Source organism: Caretta caretta, chromosome 4 (assembly GCF_965140235.1).
Source record: "Caretta caretta isolate rCarCar2 chromosome 4, rCarCar1.hap1, whole genome shotgun sequence".
Taxonomy (NCBI): Eukaryota; Metazoa; Chordata; order Testudines; family Cheloniidae; genus Caretta; species Caretta caretta.
Genome location: NC_134209.1, coordinates 103,466,522 through 103,488,535, shown reverse-complemented (window position 1 = coordinate 103,488,535; position 22,014 = coordinate 103,466,522). Strand labels below are relative to the sequence as shown.

Below are 22,014 nucleotides of genomic sequence, written 5' to 3'. Positions count from 1 at the left end.
CTAAACTAGATTATGACTTAATTGGAATTACACAGGCTTAGAATATTGGTATGGGGGTATAGTTTGTTCAGGAAGAATAAAAAGGGAAAAAGGGGAGAAGATGTTTCATTGTACATTAAGAATGTATATACTTGTTCTGAGCTCCAGAAGAGTTGAAAGCCTCTAGGTGAAGATAAAAGGGGGAAAGAAACCGGAGTGATGTCACAGTAAGGGTCTACTATAGACCACCAAATCAGGAGGAGTGGTGAAATGAGCTATTTCTGGAACAAGCAACAGAAATAACCAAAACACAAGACCTGGTATTAATGGGGAACTTCAGCTACCCAGACATCTGCAGGAAAAATAATAAAATAATAAGGCAAAATACAAAATGTCCAATAAGTTCTTGGAATGTGTTGGGGACAATTTTTTGTTTCAGAAGGTGGAAGAAGTAACCGGGGGGCAGACATTTTAGACTTGATTCTAACTAACAGGGAGGAATTGGATTTGAATCTGAAAGTTGAGAGCAATTTGGGTGAAAGGAATCATGAAATGATAGATTTCATGGTTCTAAGGAAAGTGTGAGAGCAACAGAATAGGGACAAAAAGAAAAGGAGTACTTGTGGCACCTTAGAGACTAACCAATTTATTTGAGCATAAGCTTTCGTGAGCTACAGCTCACTTAAGCTTATGCTCACATAAATTGGTTAGTCTCTAAGGTGCCACAAGCACTCCTTTTCTTTTTGCGAATACAGACTAACACGGCTGCTACTCTGAAACCTGTCAGAACAGGGACAGTATAATTAACAAATCAGGCTTTAACAAACTAAGAGAACTAGTAGGAAGGTCCTATAGGTAGAAATTCTAAGGGAAAAAGTGGTTTAGGAGAGCTGGCAGTTTCTAAAAGTTAATATTTAGGGTTCAACAGAAGACTATCCTAATGCAAAGGATAGATAGGAAGACTTGTACGAGGCCAGTGTGGCTCCATCAGGACCTCTTTAATGACCTGAATTAAAAAGAAATCCTGCGGAGAGTGGAAACATGGACAGATTTCTAAGGATTGGTACAAAAGAATAGCATGAGCATGTGGGGACAAAGTCAGAAAGGCTAAGGCACGAAATAAATTATGATTGGAGAGGGACATAAGAGACACTGAGAAAAAAGGGTCTATAAATACATTAGGAACGAGAGCAATCAGAAGCAACGTGTAGGTCAACTTAATGGGGAAGGAGAGATAATAACAGAAGACACCAAGAAGGCTGAGGTGTTTAATGCCAATTTTGCTTTAGTCTTCACTAAAAAGTTAATTGTGTCTACATATTTAACACAGTTAATATTCACAACAAGGGGGAAGGAGTGCAAGCCAGGATAAGGAAAGAACAGGTTAAGGAATCTTTAGATAAGTTAGATGTATTTAAGTCGGCAGCACCTGAAGAAATTCACCATAGGGTACTTTAGGAAGTAGCTGAAGCAATCCCAGAACCATCAGCAATTATCTTCAAGAACTCATGGAGGATGGGTGAGGTCCCAGAGGACTGGAGAAAGGCAAACATGGTACCTTGTCCTTAAAAAGGGGAATGAAAAGGACCCAGGGAATTAGGCCTAATCAGCCTAACTTCAATATCTGGAAAGGTACTGGAACAAATTGTTAAACTATCAATTTGTAAACCCTGAGGGGATAATAGGGTGATAAGGAGTAGCCACCATCATGGATTTATCAAAAAACAAATAATGCCAAACAAACCTAATTTCCTCCTTTGACAGGGTTACGGCCTAGTGGATAGAGGGGAAGCAGTAGACGAGCTAAATAGGCTCCAGCGGAGCTCACAGGGAATTTAGCTCACAGACTAAGTATCAATCATTTGGTGGCAACCTGGGAGGTTGTAGCTAGTGGGGGCCTGCCAAAGTTCTGTCCTGGATCCAGTACCATTCAATATTTTCATTAATGACTTGGATGATGGAGTGGAGAGTATGCTTATAAAATTTGTGGATGACACCAAGCTGAGAGGGGTTGCTAGCACTCCAGAGGACAGGATTAGAATTCAGAACTACCTTGATAAATTGGAAGCAGATTCAAATACACAACTACAAAATGGGGACTAACCGGCTAGGCAGTAGTACTGCAGAAAAAAGATCTAGGGGTTATAGTGGGTCACAAATCAAATATGAGCCAACAGTGTGATGCTGTTGTGAAAAGGCTAATATCATTCTGGGGTGTATTAACAGGAGTGTCGTATGTAAGACATGGGAGGTAATTGTCCTGCTGTACTTGGTACTGGGTGAGGCCCCAGCTGGAGTACTATGTCCAGTTCTGGGTCCCACACTTTAGGAAAGATGTGGACAAATTGGAGAGCAACAAAAATGATAAAAGGATTAGAAAACCTGACCTATGAGGAAAGAGTAAAAACTGGGTGTGTGTAGCCTTAAGAAAAGGAGACTGAAGGGGGACATAACCATCTTCAGATCAGTTAAGGCGTGTTGAAAGAGGATGGTAATCAGTTGTTCTTTCTGTCCACTGAAGGTAGGACCGGAAGTAATTAGCTTAGTCTGCAGCAAGGGAGGTTTCAGTTAGATATTAGGAAAACATTTCTAATTATAAGGCTAGTTAAACACAGGAATAGATTTCCAAGGAAGGCTGTGGAATCCCCGTGACTGGAGGTTTTTAAGGATAGGTTAGGCAAACACCTGTCAGGGATGTTTTAAGTATATTTGGTGCTGCTTCAGCATGGGGAGCTGGACTAAATGAACTTTCAGGTCCCTTCCAGCCCTAAATTTCTGAGACTCAATGACTAGTTAGAATTTTCCATGTTTATTTGTTTTGTCTTTTTAATTTTTGCTTTAATCCACATGCTTTTTATTGCAGGTGCCACTGGGATTGAGGATCGCCTGCAGGAGGGTGTTCCAGACACTATAGAGGCACTACGAAAAGCTGGAATCAAAATTTGGATGCTGACGGGAGATAAACAAGAAACTGCTGTCAATATTGCATATGCTTGCAGGTTATTGGAACCTGATGACAAAATCTTCACCCTCAAATCTCTAAGTAAAGTGAGTAGAAAATGAGATTGCCCTCCCTGTTACCCCACAAACAAATTTTTGCCAGAAATGATTGGTCAGACTATACTAGAAGTGCTGTTTAAAAAACAAAACAAAACAAAAAAACACCACGTTTTCTAAGATGTCCTTTGTATACTGAAAAACTGAGGGTCTTTCCCCCCCATTCTGTGCGTAAAGTATATTTTACATTTATTTTACAGAAATCTATTCCTAAATACAACCCCTAAATGCTTGTTAAGTATTTAAATTGACTGCAGTGTCTCACTTCTCTTTGTATTAGGAAAAGATATTGATACAATGTACATGTTTATAAATGTTTGCAGAAAGCTAGACATTGAAGTATACTAGGAATATAATCGCTGGTCAAAGAATTATTGACATGGAAATTGTGTTAAATTAAATTGTTTGCTGCTCTGTGTCATATTTTCCCTCAGCCCTGCTTGATTAGCATTAAAACACAAGGAATTATCTCATTAAAGTGGTATTACACACAGAGATCCAGAGAATTAATCTACTTACATTTTTTAACCGAGAAAAATCTTTTTTTTTCCTTCTCCTTTTGAAAATAGTTCAGTCGTTTTGTAAATAAAACAGTGTTCAAAAATGTAACTGCAGTGGGAGTTCAACACAGTCTTGCTTGATAATTGTGCCATCTGCTGGATGTGTATAACTAACTGCATTTTGATTCTCTGTTTTGTGAGCTATTGAAGATAGAATTTTAAAGAAAAAAATGGCTAGCCATTATCCAGATTAAGTGACCTGCAAAAATAGTATTGTAGTTGAGGGTAAACATGGGCACACAGAGTTTACCTACTTCTCCTTTGGGAAATAAGGAGTTTAGTTAAAGTTTTTAGTTTAGATTGGTTTACCCACATCTTTTTACCGCTGTACTGCTGCTTGCTCAATCCATGTGTGTGGGGAGGACTGGGCATGTGACATTTTATTCTTTATGATTTAAAAGAATGTGTGAAAGAGGTGTGAGTGTGTTTTGCTTGTACTATACCTTAGAAACTCAGGTCATGCCTTCTTTGGGAGATTTTCTGGTAACTGGATAATCAGTGCAACAACAGATTGAAAAGGGAAGGGATTTTTAAGTCATTCTATAAAAAAATTGTTGGATATTTATTTTTGTTCACAGCCATCTGCCTTCCACAATTGCTTAACAATTTGGATAAATGGTGCCTTTGTTAGTGCTTTTTTGGTTAGGGTGTTAGCTGTAACAATAAACAGGTGCTGAGGTCCTCCAGCAAAACTTGACATTGTTGATATGTCTAGGTAAAGTTAGAACCAGACAAAAACTTTGTTTACAAAAATCTTTTGGGCCTTTTTATAGATTTTAAAGAAGCCAAAAAAAAAAAAAAAAAAAAAACCTACAAGGCCAATTTTTTTGGAAGATTTTGCAGGTCACCTTTTAACCTGGATTTGAAAGTTATCCCTGGTTTTCCTTTCCAAACTAAACAAATTAAGAGAGCAAAAGACTCATAACTAAGCCTGATTTATATTACGGAATCCTTAATGGTCATTACTCACATTATAGTCCAGTAAATATTTTCCTGGGTAGTAGTGCAAAATCCATGCCAATGTGCTTTAACAAGGTTGAAATGATCTTTTCTGCAGACAGCAAACTCTGTCCAACTGTAGTTTTAAAAAACAATAGAGCTGGAGAGCCAATTCAGGCCACCTTCCTCATGCGTGAAGTCCCACTGAAGTCATGGGATGACTCATGCAAGGTTTGGCCTTCTGCATAATATGTATTTTACATATTGGAAACAGAGCCAGGGTAGAAGATAGAACGTTACATCAGCCTTTCTCTTTGCCTTACACAAGGACGCCTGTGCATTGTTGATGAACGCTATTTTAGAAGACATCCAAAAAAGTATGTGTGACAAAAAAAATCACAACTCCAAACTTGCGAGCGTCTTTCCAGCTCCCTCCACCCAAGCTCCAGATTTCAGTGCCTCCCTGGTTATTGATGGAAAGACTTTAGAATATGCCCTGCACGAGAGCCTACAAAGTATCTTCCTGGAACTCACGGAGAGGTGCCGGGCTGTGGTCTGCTGCAGAGCAATGCCCCTGCAGAAAAGTGAAGTGGTCAAACTGGTGCGAAACAGGTTGAAAGTGATGACGCTAGCTGTAGGTGAGTCTCCGCCCAAGCTGTGCACTCAGTTATCTCTGCTCCCTGGAAAAAGAGGAGCTATTTTTAATATTTTTGTTGCTGTCTCTTATACATTTTACCCATGGAAGAGATGAATTACCTAGGGCCAAATTTACTTCTGACATAAACTGGTGTAACTCCACTGAGTCAATACTGCCAGTGAATTTGGCCCTTAAACTAGTTACTGGCAAGCCCTTCTTCCTAGGTTCGCAATAACAATAATAGTGATGCTTTCCCTGGTACTTTATCAGTTCATTTTTTTTAAGGGGTACGTTGGGGAGTTTTTCTGCCATTCTCTATCACAAATATCCCATGCTGGGGAGAAATAGGAAATGGTCCAGTCTCTTTCACATAGGGCTAAAGTTAACAAAGATCCCGGTCCTGCTGTCCCAGGGTATCGGCGAGTTTCTGAAAAATGTAACGGCAAACATCCATTGGGCACTATTTTCCTGTAAAATCCACCACTTCCCATTACTAGCTGCTTATTCATGGGGTATTCCATCATTTACAGTATTGATTAGAACAATAATTCTTAGTATTCTGGGCAGTGTCCTGATAGATTTGTCTCTTCTCACCATCTCTGTGTAGAATACATTAGCCAGCAGAGCTACCTCCATGTTGTGTTCCAACTAAGATTATCTTCTTATTCCTCTCCCTCCCTCCTCGCCCTCCCCCGCCCCCCCGCTCTCCCTGGAAGGTGATGGTGCCAATGATGTCAGTATGATCCAAGTGGCTGATACTGGAGTGGGACTCTCAGGCCAAGAAGGCATGCAGGTAGTGAAGACAGAAAACAGCTGCAAATCAAACCAGACTCAGATTGAAATATAATCAAGGTTCAGCTTTGAGGTTTAGAGGCTACACAATACGTTGCCACAGAAGGGACCAGCTTGTGTTCTGAGCTCACTCCCAAGCCTGAGTGCTTTTCCAGGAGCAATCAGAGGCTGAGCACTGCAGGGGTTCGTGCTCTTGGACGAGAGAGCCTGTTGCTCGTTACTGAACTCCCTGTTCCTCAAACTCCCTGTTGTTCACTTCCTGGCCAACACATGGCGCCCACATTGTAGTTGGCATGGATGCACGTGAAGGCAGAGATTGGCCTCCTGCCTCTGACATGTTAGTCAGAGTTACGTTTGTGTAGCCTGTAGCACATAGGGGCTCTGATCTGAACGGAGCACTAGGTGCTTCTCTAGTCCTTATGAACAGTAAATAGAAGCAATGTAATATAAATGCCCCACTCATTTGTCAGCATTTGATGCACATCACGTCTGGTATTTTAACTGTTCAGGTGTCACAACTCTTTCTTTGTGTGTGTTGCAGGCTGTGATGGCGAGTGACTTTGCAATTTCACAGTTCAAACACCTCCGCAAGCTGCTGCTTGTCCATGGTCACTGGTGTTACACCAGGCTGGCCAACATGATCCTTTATTTTTTCTACAAGAATGTGGTATGTAGCTACAGTGTATCTGGGAAAAGGTTCTTAGTTTGCAAGTGTGAGATGGTGCGGTTTGGTTACCTATTCTTGCTTGGTTTTCCTTTTGGCTTTTGAAGGTGGAGACTGTAGAATAAATGCATAATTGTCAGAAATAAAGGGCAAGCATTAAGGGACTTAACTTTGAAGCTCCATTGGCAGAGGGCTGAGCCTGTCCATCTGCCTTGGATTGAGTTCACTGCTCCAGATTAATTTAAAATCACTTAAGCTTTATTTAAAAAGCTATCTGTAGTCGTTACTGGGAGGCAGTGACAAGGGGGAATATTGAAATGAGTTATGCATCTGGACAATGGGTTTTGAAATATTAAGACATTTACCAGTAAAATTATATTTTAAGTGCAGTGTCGGGGCATATTTGTTTGGAAAGCAAGTGTGTGTTTCATTTCCTGCAGACCTCCTGTAACAATGCAGAGATAAGATCTGTCCTCTTTTTCCTGAGCTTGCATAATGCTCAGCTGTGGGCTTTGGTTTGTTCTTTTGTCTTTGAACTGTCAGGCCTTTGTAAACCTCCTCTTCTGGTACCAGTTCTTTTGTGGGTTTTCGGGAACATCCATGACCGACTATTGGGTTTTGATTTTCTTCAACCTCCTCTTCACTTCGGTGCCGCCCATCATTTATGGCATTCTGGACAAAGATATCTCTGCAGAGGTCCTCATGCAGCTGCCTGAGCTTTATGTGACTGGTCAGAAGTCTCAGGTACGTTAAAGAATCGTTGGCCTCAGGCAGATTGAGACACTCAGAATTGGTTTCAGTTTTTTTCTTTGCTGCCTGCTCCTCATCAGTGAAAACACTTTTCCTGTCTTAAACCATCTAGAGGGGACATGCAACTAACAGCTATTTTTCAGAGATCTTTAGTTAGGCCTCTTGCTGTCTTGCGGGGTGAGTAGGAAGGAGGAGAGAGGAGAGCTGTGGCTGAGGCTGTGAGCTAGATGAATATTCTGTTACCAGTATGTTCTGTATTGGCTAATACCTAGTTTACAATGGTTGAGACAGAGCTGTCCACAAGATCTCTAGAATCTAAGGTACCCGTACTTCAGTGTCGTTGAAGGGCTCAGCTATCACAGTGATAAGCACAGTGTAAGAACCTGAACAGAGTAGAATTTATTGCACCTTGTGGGACCATCTTCAGATAAATTCCATCATTCTGGGTTCTTTTCCTCCTGATACCTGCTGTCCTGGACTTCACTGGTTCCTTCCTTTCGCAGCTCCCTTCTGTATACGCTACACTTTGTGTCTGCCTGTAATGAAGCAGGAAAACTTTAACAACATGTTTAAAATCAGCAGATCACGTTAATCTGAATAAAGATTGTTTTTAAGTTAAAACGAGGCAGCTCATTCTGCCTTTCCCTCATTTCTGCTTTGCTCAGCATGAGTCATAGCAAAGTTTTTACTCGTATGAATTTTGAGGGAAGTAAAGTACCATATTCTAGCGACTTTTGGTGATACAATAGCAATAGCAAGCTTAGAGGTGCATTCAACATACTGTTAGCCTAAAACTCACCATTTTCTGACCATCTTAGGCCTCTCAACAGCAGACATCACCAGATTAATGGCTCCTGGTCTACAAGATGCTCGAGCATGCAGTGTGCTGATGACCTAACATCGGCTGTAGATCCTTGCTGTAGCCCAGTGCTCCTTTAGAAGGGGAAAAACAGTGGTGAGGTGAGGGAGCAACAGGGCAGGGAGTTTAGTAAATACAATTTTGGCATTGTAGGGAGAGGGATATCGACCTCCCAAAACTTGTTCAGTTTCACTTTTCGTATTTTGCATCACTTGGTTTATAGAGCAATAAAGTTTGCAAAACCATATGATCCATCAAAATAAGATGCTTGTGAAGCCTCTCTGTGCAGGCTGTAGCTGGGGGTCTGTGCCCTGCAAGTCAGAGATTTGACTAAATACATCTCTGGAAGAACCTCAAGATCCCATATCCTGGCTTCCTCCCTCTGAGATGCTGAATCTCTCCACCTTTTCCCAGTTACCTCCAAACCTTCCTCTTCCCTTCAGCCTAGCATGGGGGTAATGATTACTGCTTTCCACAATAGATTTTTAACAAAACTTTGGTCTAATTTTTGTCCAGCCGCTGCCACCAGTTGTCACGGAGTCCCCGGGCGATGCTCTGGAACTGCTCCCCATGAAGCCAGTCAGGACTCTGGGGAAGTCTCCTTTCTGGGAGCAGACTGTCTGCAGGACACACAGCTCACACAGCTTCCACCTTCCTGGGTCTGACCTAGGAGCATTCAGCATCCTCTGCCCCTCCGTGCGCTTCCCACAACGAGTCCGCTCAGGCAGGGTCCTGGGGAAGCCAGAGAGTCCTGCACCCCAACTCCGCAGTCAGACGTGACTCTCAGCCAGCCAGTAAAACAGAGGTTTATTAGATGACCAGGAGGTCACCTGATTTCTTTGTTCTCCAACCCTTTAGCTCTCATCTTGCAGGGGGGAAGGGCCATGCCATCAGTTGCCAGGAAACAGGGTGTTAGCCATTCTCTGTGTCCAGACCCCTGCACACACTTGCCCTCCAGGGCTCTGCAATGACCATACACCCTTATCCCACCACCTAGATACTTAAGAACTGCATAGGGGAAACTGAGGCACCCCCACACTATTCAGAGGAAACGTTAAGAACAGTCCCACTTCGTCACATCTCTTCTCCCCTTTGAGACCAAACTGAGTGGGGTCACTTTAGCCGGTGACCTGGGGAAGTTCGAAGCCACCAACATTCCCATGGATGCCCCAGCATCTCTCCCGTTCCTTGGTGGGAGTTACACCAGGCCTTTCCAGTCTCACGCCCTCCCTTAGGTCGGGGGTGGTTGATAGCACTCGCATTCCGCATGTGGGGAGGTTTATGTGGCCCGTTCCCTTTTGCCACCCCAAAACCCCCGGAGGGTCAAACTGGGATCGGGTCTTCTCCCAGCGCGCAATTCGGGCTCTCGAGGTTAAGAGCTCCCATCTTGACCTGGGCCACATACTGTTCACTTACAGAACTAGCATGGAGACATTCCTCTCTCAACAACCTTGTCTCCCCAACAAGCTGGCCAAACACAGCCACTTGATTATAGGACTGTTTAACTTTCTTAACAGCTTTCACTTCATCTGAGACCTTCTCAAAGCTATCCACACTGGATCTTTCAACAGGAAAGTCAGTGGATCCTTCACAACAGAAAATTTCTGGCTGTTAGGAACTGAAACTTTCTCGATTAAATCACTTTCACACCCTTCAGTTGCAGTAAACTGCTTGCAAAGACTACCATGAGGATTCCTTTCCTTAGGGGCTTTTCTATGCAACAGTTCACCCTTCACAGAAATTCTGCCCCTACCCTCTTCATCTAGGGCTTGCTCTAGAGGAACACTTTCCTGAGCAACAACCAACTCTTTCTGGGTCTCACTTACATCCAGAATCACCTCTGGCCCATCAGGCGGATTCCTATACAATCCCCTTTCAGGCAAACTTACAGACTTCCTAGATAAAAGGTGAGAAGCATTCTCCTTCCCTTTGCCACACACAAGCTCAGGAATCTTTTCCTTCTTGCCACAGGTTTCCACACCATCAGTAGGTAACACAATCAAATCACCTTTCTGCTGTCCTTGTGCCTTGGCTAGGATCTCACTCTGATTAGACAGAGTTGCTACACCCTTTCCCAACAACACACTAGCAACAGGCAAAATACAAGCACCAGAAACGTCTGGTCTCTGGGACTTTACATAGACACTAACTGGATGCGACCTAGTTACAGTGCCATTCTCCCTAGCAGACACAAACTTAGGACCCTTCCCTTCCTGGGCTTTAGCTGAATCCAGAACCAACTCTGAGACAACTGCACTATTCTCAACCAGCACAGGCTGAAAGTGCTCCACAGACAAAGAAGAGCCAGAGACACATTCTCCTTTACCAGACACACAGCTTGGGATCTCATTCCCCGTGTCCCAGCACACAGGGCTGTTCACAGACAACTGCTTGGAGACCGGGGTGGCTCCCTCTAAAGGCAAGTCAATACCCCTGACAGACACAGGCGCATTTCCTTCACTGTCACACTTCTCCACCCAGGTAACAGGTAAGGTACAGGGACACTCATCTTCCACTATCCTCGCCTTCCCGCACTGCTGACTAGACAAAGCCACAGCTCACAAGGCTGCCGAGGCTCATCCAAAGTTTCCTTACCAAGCACCTTGCCACTCCCAACAGATAACCTGCCCTGCCTGTGTCTCCCCACGCTCAGCTGGGGTCTCAGCTCCCTCTGTGATCAGCGCTGCCCTTGCTGTCCCAGTGGGGGTAGGCAGCGAGCTCACTGTTTTCCTCACTGCATCAGAGCCAGCGTGAGCCACCTGAGCCCTCTTTCTGGTGTGTAAGGGGGCGGGAAGCATTAGTCTCTAAGGTGCCACACGTACTCCTTTTCTTTTTGCAAATACAGACTAACATGGCTGCTACTCTGAAACCTGTCATTTTGCCTTGCTGTCTCTTCTGGAGCCATTGTTAAATTGTATTTCCCTTTACCTCTTGCTATGAAGTGCATTGACACAGGCATTCTGAGTGAAAGTCACAATATAAAAACAAGTGGACATGTTTTGTAAAATAATTGTATCACAATATTGCACTAGTAGGTTGATTTTTATACCGTGCTTGCTATAATTTACATTCTTCAAAGGACAGATCTTTTCAGTGCTCAGCCCTGTACAAAATGCAGAAGAAGAGTGTGTCTGACCCCAGGGGTTTACAATCTATGATCCAGGTCCTGCATCAGCACCTACTATTGCAGCTCCAAGAGACATCTCACCAAGATTAATGGGACTCCACGTGGTCCTGGGGAAGTGCTAGCAGAGCCTGCTGCAAGACCAGGGTCCACATCTCATTCTTGGTATAATCTCTGATAATTAGTTGCATGCCTACAATGAGCTCTCTTGTTTTTACTATGACCATCTCTCTAAGGGTTTGTCTATATGGGGAAATTGACCAAAATAAGCTATGCAAGAGCTATTTTAGTTGTTTTTCCCATGTAGACAACCAATAAATGTCTCCTTTTGTGCGATGTTAACATATGACCCTTCCTGTGGGATATTGGTTAGGGGTTTGCTAGCCCTGGAGAGGCTCACTGTCTGTATTGTCTTAAAATAGCATTTTAAAGTGCAGTAAGTAGAGCTCCCACGCGCCTGAGCAAACAAGATGATTATACATGATGACAGGAATTTAGTTTTCCCAGAGTCATAAATGTATTACAGCTGAGGCTGCTGGGATTTGTTCATTTCACTGAGGCTATGGTACCTCCTGTGTTTCCTCTTTAGGCATATTCACCTCCAATTTTCTGGATCACCTTGCTGGATGCTTTTTACCAAAGTCTGGTTTGCTTTTTTGTGCCTTACTTTGTAAGTACTAGATTTGAATTGTATTAATACACTTGTTGTTTTCTCTAATTTGCTGGTCTGGTTTTTAAACCTAAGGGTTTTTAGTTGCACTTTCTCATACACTGCAATAATTATTGGACCCATTTTGAATTTTGCATATGTAAATTGATCCAGTATTGCAGCTGTTTGTATCCCAGTGGAATGTGATATATCAAAATATTAGGGCTGTATGCATAGTATGTATCAATTAGCGTGTCTCTTACTTTGCAGACTTATCGTGGCTCTGACATAGACATCTTTTCTTTTGGAAACCCGTTAAACACAGCAGCACTCTTCATAATATTACTGCACCTCCTAATTGAGAGTAAAACTTTGGTACGTATGATCTTCATGTGTTCTAAAGGGTATATTCTCTCCCCAGTGTGTGCATACAACTCTTATTAAAGCTAAACAAGGAAAGCACTCTCTATATGAAAGCAAATAAATATATTAAGGGTGAAACATTGATCGTTTTACTCATGCGAGCAGTAAGTACTCCTATAACTAGCCCATTGGAACCAACAGGATTACTCACATGAGTAAGGCAAGCAAGCTCTGCCACCAATATTATTAATAAATAACAAAATAATCCTGCTCTTAACAGCTTCTGTTGCTTTGGTGCTGTAAGTTTAATCTTGCAAAGGGGAAAACGGATGTCGAGATACCCTGCCTTTATCAGTTCCTAAGGCTTGATTTCCATAGACGACAAATGTGGAATGCTAGTTTTGAATGCTGGGAACCGATAAACCGTCTGTAGCCAAGATGAACAATTCAAAGGTGTCTTCCCTGCAGGACTAAAAGAAGCTGTTTTATGCCATAAAACCGTCATCTTAGTGTTAATTAAGTCTGCACAAGCTAAGACAACAACAGATAGTATTCCAGTTCGATCGGATTAATTTAATTTCTTTTTAAACAAGGGTAAAATAGTGACTATTTGTCATAATTCTGGAGAAAAATGTAATCATCCTGTTCAAAGTTGGAGGATGCAGGACGGTGGTTGTTTACTCAATGCAGAAAAATAAATAAAAAAGACCATTTCATTCTTGAGTTGTTTCATAGTAGATAGAATGTCAAGCTGCATTCTAAAGTATTTTGACTTAAAGATTTCATAGAATCATAGAATATAAGGGTTGGAAGGGACCCCAGAAGGTCATCTAGTCCAACCCCCTGCTCGAAGCAGGACCAATTCCCAGTTAAATCATCCCAGCCAGGGCTTTGTCAAGCCTGACCTTAAAAACCTCTAAGGAAGGAGATTCTACCACCTCCCTAGGTAACGCATTCCAGTGTTTCACCACCCTCTTAGTGAAAAAGTTTTTCCTAATATCCAATCTAAACCTCCCCCACTGCAACTTGAGACCATTACTCCTCGTTCTGTCATCTGCTACCATTGAGAACAGTCTAGAGCCATCCTCTTTGGAACCCCCTTTCAGGTAGTTGAAAGCAGCTATCAAATCCCCCCTCATTCTTCTCTTCTGCAGGCTAAACAATCCCAGCTCCCTCAGCCTCTCCTCATAAGTCATGTGTTCCAGACCCCTAATCATTTTTGTTGCCCTTCGCTGGACTCTCTCCAATTTATCCACATCCTTCTTGAAGTGTGGGGCCCAAAACTGGACACAGTACTCCAGATGAGGCCTCACCAATGTGTGTATAAACTAAGGCTTTTTATCCTGGATATGGAGGGCACAATAACCATCACAAAAATCCCTTTGTTTAGCAAACTATGGATGATATTAATGTCTCCATTCTCTGAATAGCATAAATGAATTTCTTTTGGCATTTAGAGACGTCAGCAAGCTGTCAGACCTGGCAACCGATTATATTCTTAATAACTAACGTACTCTAAATTGCAAAACAAAAGAAATCTGAGACCAATACACAGTTATTCTGTGTTTACATCAAACTGTGTAGTGGTATCATGTGAAGATTTTGTTCCCGCTTGTTTGTGAAGGTCTTCTCTGATGCTTATGAGTAATGTAGTCATCTGAAGTACTTGGCATTAAAAAGTCTTGTACCATGGTATCATGAGTTCTATATTTAATAGACAAAAATGAAAGAAGGTTAAGGGGGGAAGAATTTTCAAATTATGTGGCTGTTTCCTGTCAACTATAGAGGGAAGAAATCCTTCTCCCTGGGAATATTTTATCTGAAATCAAGAGGGTGCTGTCTGTCTGAACTGATTTATGATTTACTTCAGTTCAAGACACTGTGTATGCACACACTTTTCTGTTTGTAATAACTTTGATCCTGAATCTCTGATTCTTGTCTTGTTTCCCCTATCCCTCCTTTTCACATTATAGACTTGGATACACATGGCTGTTATGATAGGTAGCATCTTATTTTACTTGGTCTTTGCACTGATGTTTGGAGCAACCTGCAAAACCTGTAATCCACCATCAAATCCCTATTGGATCATGGAAAAGCACATGACAGACCCAGTGTTTTATCTGGTTTGCATCATTACTACTTGTGTTGCTCTTCTACCCAGGTACTTTGTTGTTTTATAACCACTAGTATTAACCGGCTCTGGTTTTCGTTGTGGCTATGATGCTATAAATCTCTGTGGTGTGGTCTTGTCTTTTTTGAACATATAAAATTGGATAGCCTGGTAGTTTAAGCATAAATGAGCCCATATGTATGCAAGGAACTGTTAATTGGGATCTTCTCCAGTCAAATTTAAACAAGTACAAAATTGCTGTAATGACTTAGTCTAAATCCTACTTCTCATGTTTAAATCAATAATTTACCTTAATCACTTTTCAAAGGTTAGAATTTATATCCAAAGAAGTTGTATAAGGTAGCAGCGTGAATCATGTACATGTCATAGAGAAGCTAATTATGGGCGTGTTTTTATTACCGAAACGGTTTTTTCAAATGTTTTCTTTCTTTTTTTGAAAAAGCTTGAACCCAGAATTTTTGTAAATGGACAAAATGGTCAAAAAAAATCTCTGGATTCCTACAAGTTGTGAGATTACTGCTGTGGGATATACAACTTGTCCCTCCCAATTGTGGGTTGGGGCACAGCATACATAGGATACACATTTTGCTTTAGGGCATAAACATATCACTGTGGTTTTCAACTTTGGCTCAGACCTTGCAACTAAACCAGCTGATGGTGGTACTGTAGGCCTGGGCTGAGTTGTATCAGAAAAGCTCACATACTCCCTTCTGCAGTGTTCCTGGCTCCAGATGGTGCCACTAACCACTTGCTTTCCCTCCTAAATTAATTTAAAAAGCAAATTGTGTAGCAATAATGAGCCAAGATGGGAGAATGCTTTCAACACATAGGATATTTTAAATCAAACAAACCAGTGAGTGAAACGTAAGGGTTCTGGTTTTAGGAGAGGCTGATTTTCATGGTAGACTGAATGCAAAGTTTTTAGACTTTATAAATAAGGTTCTTTGAGTCACTTTCAATCTCCCAGTGCCAGAAAAGTTTCAACAGCATTGCCAAAACAAATGGTTTTTGTTTTGAGACATGCAGGGTCCAATTTTCAGCACTCCTGAGAGCCTGCGGCTTCCACTGACTTCAGCTGGAGTGCAAGTACACACCATCCCTGAAAATCCCCCAGAGCCTAGGGGTGTCACGCCCAACACGCAAAAAACAGAGGCACTGAAGTCCGTGGCCACTTGCAAACATGTTGGTCCTAATAACCTGTTCTAGTGCAAAAGTGCAGGCACAATTATTTATGTGTGCAAGCCTAAAGGTCATTGCTGCAGGGGCTACTGCAGCTGTGGGATTACAGGGCTATCACTACAGCCTGGATGGTAGGAATGATGCCTCCTCTCCTTTCCCTGCATGCTCCTGTTTGGGTCCTTTACCATTGCTGAGAAGAGCTTGAATCTGCTTCTGAATGGCTTACTGGAAAACCCTGTTTATGTTCTAGATACTTGTTCAGAGTTCTTCAAGGGGCACTGTTTCCATCTCCAGTGTTGAGAGCCAAGCACCTTGACAGACTGACTCCTGAGGAGCAGAGGGAAGCAATTAAAAAGTGGAAGGATGATCGTGTTGGGAAGTGTAGAATGGGTTTCCAGGGCACTCGTGCATGTTCCAGGTCTGCTGAAGATGCTGCATCAGTAAGAGAAAGCACTGACCACTCTTCAGACATCCCAGTGTCTAAGACACCTTTTCATACCTGTCCAGCAGACAGGTCAGTGCAGAAGTCTACCTTCATATCAGACAAACAGGATGAGTTCAGGGATGTGAACGACCTGACTTGTGAGAGAGCTGCATTTTTGAACTCCTCGAAGGAAACCTATTCAGAAACATATGGTGCTAATAATTCGTGTGCCGGCGTCCCGGAGTTTACTTTTGCAAAGGGCAGCAATGAAATTTCTCTAATAAATAAGGCAGGTTTGAATTGTGCTTTGACTGAACAGGATGTTTTAACATGCCCTGCGAAACTGGAATGTTAACTGTTTAAAAAAACCAAGAACAAGAACATTGGTGCATTACATTACATTCGGGTTTTTTGTTGGTGATGGTTTTTGGGGTGTTTTGGTCAAGTCAGTTGCTGCACAAATTTATTCAGAAGCCTTTTGTATTTTTAAAACATTTTAAGTAACTTATTGAGGTATCCAGAGTCTAAATGGGCATGAAGTATTGTGCAAGTACCAGCTTTATTAAAAACTCATCATTTTTGGTACATGCTAACTGTATGACATAGTAACTTTGGTAAAAGTGACAGTGATGTAATTTAAAGGCTGTCCTGGTGGAGACACTTTTACCAGTTGACCCTGACTTTGTCATCCTGAGCTCCACCTAGTGTTGTTGCAATCTTGTGGTCTGTAGCGATGTTACAATGGCAACTAATGCTGATAAGGTCCACTGCACTCCTCTCCAGGAACCTCTTTGCAAAATGTTTTTTATACTCATCATTCTGTTTGTGATCTTATCAACGTGGAGGGTCCAAGCCAGCAAGATTTACAGAACACACTGGTCATGTTCAAAGTCCATTTTATGAAAAAATAAAACCTTCAGTGTCATATGGGCTCTCACTTTTTTGGTACACTAATACAAAAGGATCTGGATATTTCTAAGTCTGGAGCTGCTTGGCACAAGCAGGGCCAAGTTGGTTTCTGAATGTCTGTTGTGGGTAAGAGGTCATGTCAGTAATCCCTATTTGCTGTGGTTTGGTTTGCTTTCACTTGGATTGTGAGGATAAATAAGTCCTACCTTTTCACCTGCCAGTTGACTAACCTTCTCCTCGTTAGTGTTGTTTGGGAAAGTTCCACCTGTCACACTGTCCCTGGTGATAGAAACAGTAGGAGACTTCCTGAAAATCATTAATGAAGACACAGCCTAGGATAATGCCCCCTTCCCGAGCACCATGGCTTTGCTAAGATTGTCACCTCCTTGGGCAGCTTTCAGGAGCCTGGGGGGTTGGAAGGTGAAGAGAATAATGATTCTCCTAGAGGAAATCCATCTTCCCATCCCTCAGGACAATTTATTTTCTTTATTTGCAAAATAAGAGAGATGGAGCCCTGAAACAAACAACTGACAGATCTCCCCTCCATGCCCATCATCTACCTCTGTCTCAAGCTTTTGATGTCATGCTTACTGTTGCAGTATGGTCCTGATTCAGGAATGTACTTATCCTGAATAGGGATGGACTTAATCATGTGTTTATCTTGACTTTAAGCATGAACTGAAGTGTTCTTCTGAACACGGCTGCTTTCCTGAATTGGGGTCTGTCTGAGCACGGTAAGCATCATAATGATTTTGTACCATCAGAGCTCCCTCCATTTATTTAATTTATATTTCATTCGAATCAGTGCATTTCTTGGGTGGTTGGAGCGATTCATCCTTTTGTCTCATGCCTCTCAATATTCCCAAGATAAACCAGTATCATTTTTTTTGTTGTACTGCTTAACTACTTTTTGGCCAACTACTTTTCTCCAAGCTGAGAATAGTTTCTACTTCATAGCTTTATACAGATGTCACGTTAGAAGTTTCTTGTGTGATCAGTGGAGTTATAGGAACACTGGGTGCCAATCCTCGTGAGCTTGACTGTCTTAGTAGAACCCTCGCTCACCTATATCGCTGAACATACATTCTGCTGTTGCCTTGGTCTCGCACACTATTTGTGTAATGTAAGTAAGGCTACGTTTTAGTCACGGGTATTTTTAAAAGTCACGGGCAGTAAAGAAAAATTCACAGCCCGTGACCTGTCCGTGACTTTTACTATATACCCCTGACTAAAACTTTGGGGGGGTGGGGCTGGAGAAGGGTGCCGTGGTTGCTGGGTGGGGTGAGGGATGCTGGTGTGCAGTCTGGGACCCCCGCTGCTACTGGGGCCCTCAACACACTGGTCTATTGCAAAGATTCTTGGGTTTTCATAGCACAGACCTCTCCTCCCATTTGCTGTCGCATGGGCACCTTAACACTGATAGCTGAACAACAGAGACTGTTCAGGTAGAATATAGGGGAGTGGCATGATGTGTATTTAACTGTGTTTAATATGAAGTTTTAGTTTCTGAAAGAACAAATCACTGCATCTCCTTTTGTTCTTCATATAATTTGTATCCTCCTCCCACACCTCTACTGTTTCTCTCCGTGGCTCCCCTTCATGTGTGTCTCTGTTGACTGGCCCAATCCCTTCTGCCCTATCTACACTTCTTGCACTTGGTGCCCATTCGTCAGGACATGCTGCCTCGTTACCTCATTTTCTTATCTTTTGGATAGTCTTCTCCAAAGGGTGATTGACTGCTCCAGTCCCGCTGGCACCCCAATCCCTGAGCACATCCTGTTTCCTCCTGTTATATCACAGCCTCCCCTAGTAGAGGTGGCTAGAATGACTCATCTTCTTTGCTGTCAGTTGCTTTTGCAGGCCTCCAGACTCTTCTTTAAATTAACAACCTAGGTGCCTATAGAAGCTACTAGAAACACGGAAGAGATTCAGCACCATGTGACCTTTCAGCTGTTCTGGAAGCCACCGGTAGGAACCACAGTTTGAGAATCTGAGTCTGTTTCTTTAGCCCAGGCTATTTAAAATATTGCCTGTTTGTTTTTTTTAATTATTTTATATTACATAGCCAATTCATGGAGCAATGTGGGGAATTTTTTGAGTCCACTAGGGCCTACTGAAATAAACACAACTCAAAAAGTGCAGCTCCTATTAAATTATTATCTATGATTCTATGATTAGTATTTGAGCCCATTTTCTGTTCTGTTTCCTTCTGAAATTTTTTGCTTGCACAATTCCAAGAATGTGCGTATTTTGCTCTCTGCACATTTACACAGTGCTGAAACTCTGCCTATTGTTTATCTGTACTGATGCTAATCATTTTGAAATAATGTCATCGGAGAAATATTGCTCTAAAGATATTCAGAGAAGCCACTATATGGCTTAGTGGGTTTTTTAATTTCCCACTACAAAAATGTAATTTAATCCAAAATAATTGTAAGCAGTCACACTTCTTGATCTTTCTGTATTGGTAACACACATGAGAAATATGGGTAAGGACCACACCCAAGTTGTAGAGACAGAATCTGAACAAACTGATACTGTGCTAAGAGGCAGCTAGGGGTAGTACAGTAAGCAGCTTGGCGCATGTATGCTAATTGGTTTCAATCACAAGAGAGTAGAGGTATAGTCTTGCTTCTAACTTCTTCCATTTGAACTGAGTCTCTGGCAAGAATAAAAATGTGTTTATTTTAGATCACAGAAATTATTGGACAATTGTTGTACATATTTGTTTAATATGGGTAGAAATAAACACATCTGCCTAGTTGTTAATTCCATGTGGAGCTGTGACAGGAGTGAAACAACAAAGGTGTTTTTATCACCTTAAAATGGGGCTACAAGTGTTAGATAATTCTCATGGTCATAGAGATGACAATACACAGGAAAGGACTAATACATTGGAAGGAGGGAGTAAATTTGACTCTTTCAAACCTACATACAATATTATCATGTGCACATATAGAAGGGGGAAAACCAGTATAAAAATACATTTATAAAATTACAAATATCGTCTTTACATGGAATGTTGTGGCAGAAATGATTTGGAAAAAAAACTTCTGCTCCTTTCTGATGCTGCTTGGGATGCATCATTTCCTAACACAGGTGATTATATTCAATGGGCTATATGGTGCCACCAGCTTTTAATCAGAACTCATTTATTTTACTGGGAAGTTCTGCTTGAAAACTGGTTGTAGGCCAAGGCCCAAGTAATCAATGAGGAAATAAGAAATTACCTTAAATATTATTTCTTGGCAGTGCTTACATATACATAGAATGGCTGTAAGTGTTCCAGTGCTTTACAATAAAATCAAAGCCAACTTTAACTACATCTTTTGGTGAACAGATATGGCAGGAGAGGCTGTTCATTTTATGACAGCATTTTTTTCCTAATACTGAAAACAAAACTTCCTGAAAATCCTGTATTTCATAATCCAGTTCCCCTCTATTAGTGCAAGGTTGTCCAACTGGCCCTTACACACTAAAGGCCAGAGCTTAAGATGGTTTATATCAATATGGTGGCTTTGACTTTAACTGAACTATATCAGGTTACACCAGCTGAGGACCTGGTGCTGTGGAGAAAGATGGAGCCTGGGCTACTGGAAGTTGTAATTTCTGCACCTTTTTGCATTTGAGATTAGGATGTCGACAATCTATCTCAACTTTCATGAGTCAGATGCAGCCCTGAACTAGAGAAATTTGGACACAGCTGTATTATTTAGAGGTCGGGGGAGAATTATTTTGCTGTCCCCTAAACCCATAATCTACAATGAGACATACTGTCAAGTCACTGGGGTTTTTTTCTCCTAGTGAAACTGCAATACACCAGTGACTTAAAAGTAGTTTAATAATCCATAACACTAATATTTATGAGTACAGTTAATATTTCTATAGAACACTATCTGGTACATGTTACATTAGGTGAATCAATACAGAAGGTACTGAACTTTAGAGGTAAATGTTTCGCTTAACAGTAGTCTGAACTATGTGACTTAATTGTAGTGTGACAGTATCTAAAACATCCACTTACTAGTTATCTCAAAGAACTACATATTCTCCCATGCCGGTTGTATTTTTGACAAGGCCCTGCTATGCTCACATGGGAACAAACTCAAGGTAGCAGAAGGGCTAATTTTAATATAGACCTCAATCTCATTTTTGAGAATATATTGATTTAATTCTTCACTGGAAGAATTGTGGGCTGAAACTGCATGTGCTACTGTTTGTTTTTCCCCCAAAGTTTTATAGTTTTACTAAGTCTGTGCTACAGCTTAATTTAAATGTCTGAAAGGCAGAAAATTGGTTGATTCTTCCTTTAAGCCTTCTGTTGTGCCTGGAATAGTAACACAATGCAGCTAAAGGAAAAGTCAAAAAAGATTACAAAAATAATAGTGCTGCCCCAGAGTATCTTTAGTAGCAGAGAGTTTAATCAATTCATTTATGCTGCATTTTCCATACCTCCCCATCAACAACACAGAGCTTGTAACGTCCTCTTAAGTGAATTGGTTGCACAATCTTCAATGCTCAAAGGCCAATGATCTTTGCCTCTTGTATGTCAGCAGACCACTAGCCTTAGTTTAGTAGAAAGGTGTGAATGTATATTTGTCTTTCAATCCATTCAATGAAGTGTGACACGTTGCTGTAAACTCCAGGTCCCAAAACTTTGGAAAAGCAGACAGAGCCCCACGAGGTTAAACCAAACAATGTCCAGCGTCCTGCAGGCTGCTCACAAACAAGAGGTCCTCCACTGTCGCCCTGTAATGCAAGAGAAAAAACACAACCTATGGATGTTACAGCCAATGCTATTATGGCTCGAGCTATATCTGAGTTTCTATAAAATCTGCTTTTCATGACTAATGCAGCTGTAAAAATGGGTTTCAACTAATCTAGAAAACAGCATACAAACTGGACAGCTAATATTTTGAAACAATGTCAGTAAGGTTTGGTTGGCTGGTATGTTCATACCAAAAAAAAGCTATTTAATATTCACGCAAACGAAAGAAA

The 22,014-nt window shown here is 41.6% G+C and overlaps 2 protein-coding genes across 12 annotated transcripts in view; one reads left to right on the top strand and one right to left on the bottom strand.

Annotated features, from left to right (window-relative positions):
* ATP10D (ATPase phospholipid transporting 10D (putative)) overlaps positions 1–17,032 on the top strand; it is a 118,174-nt gene extending 101,142 nt beyond the window's left edge. For 5 of the 7 annotated variants that reach the window (XM_048848397.2, XM_048848391.2, XM_075127942.1 and 2 more), the window contains 9 exons: positions 2,843–3,027; positions 4,864–5,173; positions 5,889–5,965; positions 6,506–6,631; positions 7,172–7,372; positions 11,951–12,031; positions 12,281–12,385; positions 14,347–14,534; positions 15,934–17,032. In XM_048848397.2, the coding sequence (XP_048704354.2) occupies positions 2,843–3,027; positions 4,864–5,173; positions 5,889–5,965; positions 6,506–6,631; positions 7,172–7,372; positions 11,951–12,031; positions 12,281–12,385; positions 14,347–14,534; positions 15,934–16,462 (1,802 nt within the window). In that variant the 3' untranslated portion in view covers positions 16,463–17,032. Of the gene's footprint in view, positions 1–2,842; positions 3,028–4,863; positions 5,174–5,888; positions 5,966–6,505; positions 6,632–7,171; positions 7,373–11,400; positions 11,527–11,950; positions 12,032–12,280; positions 12,386–14,346; positions 14,535–15,933 lie in introns of those variants that run through there. The other 2 variants (XM_048848392.2, XR_007356427.2) reach the window with 2 other exon arrangements.
* A 2,649-nt stretch (positions 17,033–19,681) lies between these two features.
* Positions 19,682–22,014, bottom strand: part of CORIN (corin, serine peptidase) — a 331,431-nt gene continuing 329,098 nt past the window's right edge. For all 5 annotated transcript variants that reach the window (XM_075127943.1, XM_075127945.1, XM_075127946.1 and 2 more), the window contains one exon: positions 19,682–21,765. In XM_075127943.1, the coding sequence (XP_074984044.1) occupies positions 21,583–21,765 (183 nt within the window). In that variant the 3' untranslated portion in view covers positions 19,682–21,582. The remainder of the gene's footprint in view (positions 21,766–22,014) is intronic.